Source organism: Calidris pugnax, unplaced genomic scaffold (assembly GCF_001431845.1).
Source record: "Calidris pugnax isolate Ruff unplaced genomic scaffold, ASM143184v1 scaffold18, whole genome shotgun sequence".
Taxonomy (NCBI): Eukaryota; Metazoa; Chordata; class Aves; order Charadriiformes; family Scolopacidae; genus Calidris; species Calidris pugnax.
In genome coordinates this window covers 19,126,048-19,136,657 of record NW_015090812.1, presented here as the reverse complement: position 1 = coordinate 19,136,657, position 10,610 = coordinate 19,126,048, and the positions used below count along the sequence as shown (strand labels likewise).

Here is a 10,610-nt window from a genome sequence, read left to right as displayed (position 1 = left end):
GTGTTTGCTCTTAGATACCTCATGCAGCTTCTAGATAAGACAGTGGTTTTGACAGCGTGCTGCTCCACGTAACTTTTTCACTGCTGCCAGCAAAAGGTGTATGTCACCTGATGACTCCTGCATTATAACTTCCTCCCCTGGGGAGAGCCCTTCTTCTCAGGTTTGCTCCTGACATCTGCCCTCTTCTTATTCACAAATCCAAGGTGGTTCTTACCGTGTCCAGCAGCTCTACCCAAAACTAGCAAGGTAGTTTAGAGGCCTTAGGGGCTTAGAAATGCAGCTGGTCCTGCAGAATGATCTAGCAGATGTGTCCTCACATGGCCTAAAGCTCGCAATTCACTATCTTTTTTTGTAAATGATTTTTGGACAGAGACAAGCTTGCTTGGACGCTGTTCCTCACAATTTACAACTACATACACAACGTTTTGAAGCTTCCCACCGATGACCAGTTTTACATGTCATGAGATACCTGATATTTAAAAATAATTTAGGGTGAATGAGACTTTGATTCACCACAGAGATGACTGAACATTAATGAGGAATTTTATCTTTATTTTCATGATGTTAGCACAATAAACTCACACAGTAGCATTGATCTGTACTTATTTAACAAAATACATTTATAGCAATTTACAAATTCTTTTCCATTTGAAAACATTGCATAACATTTTATTAAACACAATACTTTATATAGAGAATTCTCCTTTAAAAACATATTTTAATTTTGAGTATTTTATTTTCTCAGTAAAGCACAGCCTAACAAAGAAATTCGTGCCTGTTAGCAAGTAAGAAAATCAGAACACTAAGAAGATGTCACCTGTCAATTTATTTGATTAATTTTAAATTAAGGTATCAGTGGAATGTAAACAAAGAGTAATTTTACAAAAGGCTCCTTATCAAATATACATGCAGAGGTCTAAGTTCCAATGTATATATTATTACATTTCTGCTCTCTAACGTAATATAACTTGATAAGCCATTATTAAAAACAGTAGCCTTTGGCACTTTGAGTAAAAAAGAATATATCAATATTTATGTAAAGAACACAATTTCAATGATTACACAAGAGCTTTAAAATCTTTTGTTAAGAAATAGGAAACCTTAGGAAAAATATCACACTGCACTTGAAATAGTGCAGCAAGTTTTAGAGTAATAAAAGCAACACAGATGCCAATATATATCTGACTAAAACCAAGGAATAAAGAACAAACACTCCCACCAGGAATCCTGCTGTTTCCAAAACAGCTAAATTGCCAGAGGGAACATTTTCTAATCTTTGCTTTATTGCCATTATTCTCCATTTCAATTTTCCATTATTTCCAGGTTCATCTACTTATGTTCTTTTCCCCTGCACTTACAAACTAACAAATGATTGCATCTTATTTCCCTGCATTGATAGGCCAACAGTGATTGTGTCTTACCTATTCATTTAAAGCTAATCCTACCTGCTTTATCATGTACCTAGACTAAACTAAATCCAAAGGGTTTTGTTCATGACAATCCAAGTGTTGTAATTCCTAGGAACCTTGTACAAAATTTGATATTAAATACCAAGGACTAAAGATTCATCCTTTTAAAAAGAAAAAACAAATCCTGACTTGTAAATACTAGAGTCTGAGAACATATTTCTAAAAAATTACATATTTTTTTTTGTTTTTCCCTGGCATCTATGATGATTTTTCCCAGCTAATGTGCCTTAAAGTGTGTCTTCAACATACTGTGCCTTTGACATACACAATATGCTGCAACCCTACCGGTTAGCTTCTTACATGTAAGCTGCAAAATACTTCCTCCCAATCATTCAATGTCTGATGAGGTTGTCTTCTATGACTAGCAGGAAAAGTGCGGTCATTTCCTTAAGGACCAATGCCTTTCAACAACCCTGGGTGATGGGCAGGTGAAGGAAGAATTGCTTGAGAGGGTTGGCTGGCAGCACTCAGCTAAGCTTGGAGCACCTGTATAACTGGGAAAGTATATAAAGCTTCCATTGACTTGAATCCCTTCTATAGAGATTAGCAAACACCATCCTCATACTTGTGAAATTTGGGATTGAAGTTTGGGATTTTGTTTTGGTTTTGAGAATTTTGTGGATTTTTTTTTTGGTCTGTGTGTGTGTTGTGCTATTTATTTTCTTGGGATGTGATGATTCTTTCTTCTGCCTACTACTTGGCTGGGGTAGGACAGGCTTTTCCTCAGAGTTCTCTGGGGTAGGGTCTGTGGGGTAGACAGGTTCTGACTATTTAGTAGTAGTATTTATCATGTTCTCTGATACACTAAATCAGAAGAGGACTTGGAGCAAAACACTCCTTTCAAGAAGCCAAAGAACAGACCTGATGTGCTACAACTTACTCAGTGAGGGGACTGCTAAACCATTCCCTTCTCCTCCCAGGGGAACTGGGAGGTTTCCGATAGTAGTTCTCTTTCAGGTTCTCTTTCAGAGAATGAGGAGTGGCACGGGGCAAGCACTGCCCCTGGCTTCTTTCATGGTTTAAGTTATTAAAGTAAGAGTCAAATGTAATGAGGCATTTCTTCTAGTATGCCCAGGACATGCTATGCTTATTCCTTTCAGAGCTTATCCTTTCAACAATTTTTGGCAATGCAGATTTTTAGCAGGCAAGTTGTTTTGTTATATTTGAAGCTCAATTTACTAAAACAATCCGTATTCTCCTTAGGTGCAGAGACGCTCCATATTCTTAAGTGGCAGTGGTGGGAAAAATATAATGCTTAAGAAGGCTTTGGAAGGTGTCTTGAGGAAGGTGAGTAGTAGTGGCACAATGCAACACTCATTTGTGATTCTGCAATACCAAGGCATTCCATTTTGAAAGCGAAGCATAAATCCCCTAAATGATGGTGACTGGGGTGGAACTTGTGACTGTTCTAGTGGCATGCTAAGCAAGTGAGCTGAATGACTGCTTCTTAAGTGTGAGCTATGATATTAATTACTGTCTCCTTGGAAGCTGGTTGGGAAAGTGGCTGTTTATTTTTATTTACTCATGGCTCACCTTTCAGTCGTTCATTTCAGTGGCCAGTCTGGCCCAAACCACAACACATTTGCATATCTTGCAGCTATTGGTGTCCTGCATTATACGGTTAAAAACTAATAGAAAAATGGAAGGGTTGCTGAAGGACATAGTAAGAGGTTTAAAAATGTAAAATCTGAATTACTTGTAGTACTTTAAAAGACCCCTTAAAAAACATAATTTAAAACAATCTACAAGTTAGCCCACTAAGAAGCAGCCTCTTCATTAGTAGCACCTGTTCTTAAACAAAAGTTGAGCAGTAGCAGCAAAACTATTCAAAATAGATAGTTATTCCATTCTAATGGAATGTCACCCACACAATTTTTTGTTGCAGTAGACATCTTAAAGAACTACACAAAACCTTTGCAATCTTTGAATGTGACAGATCCACTATAACAAAGCTGTAAATATTTCCTACGCTAAATGAATGCAGCCAGCATCATCATAGTATTAGCAATATTACTTTTAAAGTAACTGCACATCAATATGTCATGTGTTTGTAGAGTCTAATGAGTATGCAATTTTTTAAAACATCTAAAGTTATCATCAGCACCATCCTGTATTAAAGATTTGGTGCAAATTCTGCAAAGGTGAATATATACCACTGATACAGCCTTTGCTGTGAAAAATTCAGTCGATTTTGGACACAAATATAAATAAAATTAAAAGTTGGCACATTCAGGAAATAAAGTGTCTGTGTTCAAGACCATTGTTTTGATTGACATCATCACCCTCAGATAAACGTTTTGAGTCTGAAGAAACAAGTTGCATGAAAATGTTTCACATTAGTTAGGTTTGGGCATTGTGCTTTTCCCCCCACCACATGCTTTTCACAGGCTCATGCACATTGCACATCAGCAGTGTTCAACAACAGTTGGGCTGCTGGTCAATAATCTGGCACATCAAAGGTAACTATCGGCTCAAACCAAAGAAAGCAGAACCTGTGTCAAGATGTGTTCACTTTGTGGTGGTATGGACCAGCTGATATGTCTCCTCTCATTCCTTGTACGCTCGTGTGGGGGATGTGCCTTTATAGAAGATGTTTCTGGTGTTCTCTGGACTGCTCCCTCTCTCAGGGATTAAAATGATGTTACCTTTTCTTCGAAGTGTTGAGTCCCGGCTAGAAGAAATGGACAGAGTCTCTGAGCCAATCTCACTTCCCTCCACTGGCGTGACTCTTATTGTAGTGATTCCATGATGGTGATGCTCTGTGTTATCTATGTTGCTCCTTTTCCTGTCACCTGACCCATAACTGTCTTTTAAGGAGTCACAGCTCTCAGAGTCTCTGTTAAGATCATTTAGCTCATATGTCTGACGAAGGGTGATTTTTTCAGGACCTTTCCATTTCCATGACCCACTTCCTTCACCTTCTGATGGCATCTGAATTACAGGTCTGTTATTTTCTGGATGGGCCTCAACTCTGACGATGCTACTTGGCTCATGGTCTGTCAAGGTCTTATATCTGATGGCTCCTGTACAGGTGACCGTGCTTCCCTCTGAACTCTTTGGACTGCCCTGAAGCACTCCTTGCTGCTTAGACATGGCTATTACTTGCATGATTCTTGGCTGGCTATTGCTTCTACATGCAACACTCTTCTCAGCAGCTTTCAGCCATTTAGCTCTAGCTGAACTACTTTTGGGTGATGTGTTCACGTTCTCCTGAGTCTCTTCAGGAATATGCACTAACTGGGATGAACCAGGACGTGACTGAATAGAGACCCTTGGCCCGCCAGAAAGACCTGAGTTGTTACAACCTGGTACACTGCCAGGTTGAATTTTCAGGTATTGGCCAGGTGGACCATGATGATCACCATTTACACCCACTCTGGAGGGTTCAGAGCTTGACCTCATTTCAATAGCCCTTGGTGGTGACTGGCCAGACTCAGTCTCTATTACTTGCAGTGACAACTTTCGACTTTCATTCTTGTTCTTCCACTGGGAAAGCAGCTGCTTGGAACGGGCAGAATCCATCGATGCGTGTATTGTTGCATTTCGTCTTGCTGGATCTTCCAAGGATGGTGTGTTGACTCTTGGCAAAGTGTTGCTGAAAGTAACCATATTTTCCTTTCCCATGGGACTTCGTGGTGTTATTATTTCTACATCAGCATTTGCTCTCTTGATATTGGTCAGAGACCCTGTATCTCTGTGGTTTCTGTTCAGGATACTTTCTGTACGGTGAGAAACAATGCCATCGCTGCTGCTACCATTTTTACCTGGCAGGATTCTGTTGGCATCTTGACTGAGGTCTGTCAAAGACCTTAGAGGTTCTCTGTGAAAATTTGGGTGAAACACATTCTCATCACTTGGTAAGAAGTTTCCCACAGCATAAAGGCCCTGGTATTTGAACAGAAGCATCAACAGTCAGTTACGGAAAAAAAGATACATTTTAAAGTATTTTAATTATATTCTTCTGCCTTTAAATAAATACTGAGCAACAGAATTAATCCAGCTTAATTGACAAGGTATGCTCACTTTCCTTCCCCCACCAGTATATCCTTATTCCAAATTCTGTCCTCAATCTGCTACATCTAGATATGTATGAAGTAGCCTCAGCAGGATAACTAGGGCACATAGTTCACGGCAATAAATAGTTGAGGAGATTTAGCCTCGAGTTTTCTTCATTTTATAAAGCAACAGATACAGCTGAAGAAGGAATGTTTTGTTATGAAAATAACAAAATAAATGTTTTCAGTCTTCTAGGCAAAGCTATTTTACAGCTACAATACTGTCTGCTCTGATTTACTGAATCTTGTTACAGCTTGAGTTGTTCTCTGCCCTGTGATTCTGCCCTTTCTACTGCATAATAACCGTGTAATACAATATCTACATGATAGAACAATTTATCAACTTTAAATCAATTGCTTTCCAAGCTGTGCAGAACTGTAATAAGATCTAGTTATACAACATTTTCTTATTCAGCAGACTCACTGTAAAATGCTGTCATTTTAAAAAGACTTCACCAAGACAGAATATTCCATGAAAGGGTCAACTGCTTGACTCAATCACTTAGGTTGCTTGTTCTTTACACTCCTTTCAGGAGTTATTTATAGTTTCACGTTATCTCCCCTGCCCCTCCCTCTTACTGGTGTGTAAGTTTTTGGGGTGGATTCACTGACTACTCGATATCCAGGACAATGTACTCTGATGTATGCTGTCATCTGACAATATATGGAGAAGACTTAACAAAGAACATACTTGTTGCGGGTTTCAAACATGGGAAAACAGCTCCATTTCTCAGCGTTTACAACAGCTTAATCATTTGAAATAATATTCTCAGCAGAGTGCCTGTCTGCTCACAGTGCAATCGTACAAACTGTCTTTAGTAGCTCGTGGGGTTTCTGTTATCTACCCTGGTCGCTGTTTCTTCTGTCACTGTGAAAGCCATTTTCCCCCCAGTCACCTTTGAAGACCATTTGCATGTATCTTACATTATCTTATCACAGATAAAAGGGGGATAGGACATGAACTTATTTGAGTATTATACTGAAATTCATCATTGACTTCTTAGGGGTCAAAACCATCCCCCTGGCTGTTAAGACTCTTTTGTTCATCTGCCCACACTGGAGCAAAAACGTTGTCAGTAGAAGTTCCTGATTACTCACAGGCACCTGGGTTGACACTGTGCTGAACAGCTAGGGCAGCAAGTTATGTTGCAGACATACTGAGAGCAGCAAGCAAAAGCAAATGCTTGATGAGCTTCCTACTGACAGTTACAAACAGGTCTATCCTACATACTCCCTTACCTCCTTCTGAGCTGCTCCCTCTGTCTCAACCAAGTACAGAGGAAAAGTATAGGAATAACCTGGCTTGGGCAGCCTGTTTCCCCTGCATAATTTCCCCAAGAGCTGCAAAGAATCACAAGGGTGTAATATTGCTTTTGATTTCTTGCAGGATCAGCAATTTACTCATCTGAGTTGCTGCATATTAATGTAACCATTTTTTTGAGTTTATAAAGCTAATGTTTGTAATAAAAACTCAGGCTTGCAACAAATACCAATTAATCCAATATTTTTCTTGCATTATGCTTGTAAGTGTGGAGTAGAAAAGATGAGTACCTTTAAGTATTTAATGAAGCACATAATGTCAGAGCTGTTTCTGTATACAATGCCAGATGATTACATACCACTTTGTGCACTGTTATGACACTTTAAACTGAAATACATATTTGCTTTTCCCTGTTTATTTTTGAAGTGATTACCCCTAACATCATCATCTTCAACACATTTTGACTATATTTTAATTATGGTATGTGACCGTGATGAAAGGTTTTAATAAAAAATACTCTTATTACAGCCTTTTCAGTTTTATTTGCTAAAACTTAACTACATGAATATTATATTTACCAAATAGAGAGCAATTCCTCCTCCTATGAGAAAGCCACAGTAAACATCAACCGGATGATTCTTATACTGGGTGATACGAGTCAAACCGCATATAATTCCACAGATGATGAAAGCGAAGACTAAGAGTGGTTTCAGAAGTTTTGAGGAGTCTGTTAACGTGGAATTGAAGTACATCTTGAAAAAAGAAAGAAATGAAGAAGCAGTTGAAGAAACTTGAATATACGTAAGAGGATATTAGTTTCTGGCATTTAATGTTTCTTTAATACATAGATCACTATTCCACAGTAATGCTGCAAATAATCAGTTTAACTTTAATTTACAGCCCTGTTAAAATTTGCTTACTTACTGTAGGGAGATCTGAAATCACAAGGAATGGATTTCCAAAAGCACAGGTAGTGTGTCTTGTTGACATCAATTAGGATTAGGATTTTATGCCTAAATACTGTTCACAGTCAGAGACTAAATGTTCTGTAAATGTGACTAAGGAGTCATCACTTCTGAAACACAGAAGCCAGATGTCATGCCAGATGAAAGCAATAACCTGTTCTAACAAAAACTACCACCAGATGCTTTAAAGATCCATTTCTCAGCTGGGGGCCATGACGTCAGGGAGGTCACAAAAATTAAGTGGAGGTGGTTCATCAGTATTATTCCAAATTTTGGCCTTTACCTCAGCAGAATAAATACTGGCAAGCTCTCAATACATGCACAATTCCATTATCTACTTTGATTAACTGGTTGTTACTGTTTTCCTCTGATTTTTATAACATGAATGATGGAATTATTTTATTTTTTTTTAAACTTCAAGTAAGTGGTCACTCATAATAATGTTGTAGCCCATACTGAAGAAATGTCATTGATGAGATGTGGAAAATCAGCTGTGATCACTGCTGCATGTCCTACAATTCCTTGCTAGTTACTGATGGTTTTTTATTCACTTGCTTTGCAGTAGCACCTTGGAGGCCTCTGGGAGTAATTGTGCCAGTTCATCCATGCTGCAATTCTATGGAGGTCAAATGAAACTACATCACACAAACATTTGTTCCTTAATGCCTCAAGTTTAAAAGCAGCAAGTCAAGTGAAGACATCGATAAAGAAAAGGCAGAACACACAAAAGTTAATTTGGATGGTAAGTTAAAATATCATCCTATAAGACAGATAAGCACTGCCTTTTATATGTGAATAATATGAGGCATCAAATATACTTTAAAATTACACTTTTTGTTGCTTCTTAACAAAGAATGTGAAGCAGTTGAATTTTTTCTTAATAGCATTTTTAATAGCAGCTACAATAAAACTAGCTCTAGTAGTTTTATTTTGCTTTCAGACTGAGAGGATAAAAACTTACAACCATCGAGGATAACCAGGCAACGTATCACTTTACAATATACAGCAAATGACTTTCTGACTTTGTCTTGTATAAGTGAAAATCAACAGAGTTGGTTACTCACCGAAATGTACACTGCTGCAAAGGCTGCCAGGGTGGCGTGTTGAGAAGGGAATGACTTTCTGCCAAGGAAGGAGACTCAAATTATGCTTCTTAGTTCAAATACATTATGCTAGTGTTCACTTGAAAAAAGCACTGGGTGGTACAGTCATTTTCAGCTTACACTTCCTAAGCAACATCTGATGGATCAGTAACATTAAATTTGTAATTTTCTTTTCTATAATCTGGAGAATGGACAAATGTTGATGAAAAGCCTTTGTTTTGAAGTAAATATTTAGCATGAAATTCTTTTTGTGTACTAAGAAAAGTGTGAACGAGATAAAGAGAGAGAATAAGAATGAGAGAGAACAGTGGGAACAAGATAAAGGCTGAATGCTGATTGAGAGAAATATCTATACGTTTATTTCTATAAATAAATTTCCATAATAACTTTTCAGTAAATACCTAATTATACAACTTATTTAGTGCATGAACCTTGATCTTAAGATTATTCTCACTGACTTCATTCGGACTCTTTACAAAGTAAGGAGTCATACACTTTGATAATCAGGCCCTAACTTCAGCAACTGAATTAATCACCTTTGTGCCCCTGCTTTGTTGCTCTAATAATGGGGGGATGACAGGATGGGATTCTTCTCAGGGAGATGCAATCTACATCTTTATTTACCATGTCTTCACATTTATTTTTCAAATTTCAGCACTTTATAACATAATAGGAGAGAATGGAGCATAAGAACCCGTACAGGGCATTTTAAGAGTTATCGGGCAGCTTCCTGAAGCCCAGAGCAAGAGGGTAAATGAAAATATGTCCAAACTGTGTGAGACAGTAGGCAATATCAGATCTATTATTGAAATTTCTGAGGGCCTTCTGCTCCCATTGAAACCCATTGAATGATATGGACTGGGTCTTGAGTCAGAAACTACAGATGTGAAAATTAAAAGTGACAGCTTAGATTCTACTTCTCTGACCAAGAAAAGGAAGGTTTGCATAACAGCTACACAGAACCATCACATGAGGCCCGCTAACATTTAAACATTATTCTTCTTACAGATCCACTTCAGTCTTCTAAAAACAACAAAAGAAAAGTGATGGGAATATGAAGAAGACATTTTTACAAAATAGAGGGGAAAATTTAGCTGGGGGTGAATTCAGTAACACCTGTCCTATGGCAGACATTTAGTCCATAGGTTGTAGAAACCCTAAAAAACTTCTATGATCTCTGAGCTCTAGAAGTGAGTAAGATGCAGTGAAGATATATAGCAGTTTATATCTGTACTTTTATCTCCTTAAAATGCCATGGACATGTAATGTAATGTGCTGGCTGTCTTGGTGAAGAAGGGTATGTCTATCTTGCTGCCAGAGCAGCCACTTCACCTGAGAAAGCTCAGCTTGGGATAAATACTTGAACAATCATTTAGCTTCACAGATGGGTCTTGCCACCCTGACTGGGCTCCACGTATAGTTATTTTCCTAGCAGCACCTGGGTTAGCTAGTTTAAAATAGCAAAGACTAACAGGTAGTCCTTTAGCTTTAGACAAAGACATTTTTTCTGCAAAGCATCAAGAGTCCACTTTCTAAATTTCTTTCCTATGCATTTTGCCTTGTCTGTTCTAAATAATTCATTGGCAATTAAATGTGAGCACATAGTTCAGTGTGAATGCTACACTGCTGACCTGAATTTGAGCCCGTGGCTCCAGCAGGCTCATGACTCTGGCCAAGATGAAATCAGCATGATTCCTTATTCCTATCTAAAGACAGATCTCAATTCTTCTTCTTCTATTTTTTAGTTTTTCTTTCCC

The 10,610-nt window shown here is 38.2% G+C and overlaps 2 protein-coding genes across 2 annotated transcripts in view; one reads left to right on the top strand and one right to left on the bottom strand.

The window, feature by feature from the left end:
• Window positions 1-531: 531 nt before the first annotated feature.
• The window catches only part of PLPPR4 (phospholipid phosphatase related 4), a 34,919-nt gene continuing 24,840 nt past the window's right edge, over window positions 532-10,610 (bottom strand). The window contains exons 5-7 of the mRNA XM_014939132.1: window positions 8,815-8,872; window positions 7,364-7,537; window positions 532-5,354 (exon numbers count right to left, since the gene is read on the bottom strand). Of these exons, the coding sequence (XP_014794618.1) occupies window positions 4,017-5,354; window positions 7,364-7,537; window positions 8,815-8,872 (1,570 nt within the window). The 3' untranslated portion in view covers window positions 532-4,016. The remainder of the gene's footprint in view (window positions 5,355-7,363; window positions 7,538-8,814; window positions 8,873-10,610) is intronic.
• Window positions 7,452-10,610, top strand: part of PLPPR5 (phospholipid phosphatase related 5) — a 180,262-nt gene continuing 177,103 nt past the window's right edge. Inside the window, exons 1-2 of the mRNA XM_014939134.1 lie at window positions 7,452-7,586; window positions 8,313-8,492. The gene's annotated coding sequence lies outside the window, so the exon portion shown is untranslated. The remainder of the gene's footprint in view (window positions 7,587-8,312; window positions 8,493-10,610) is intronic.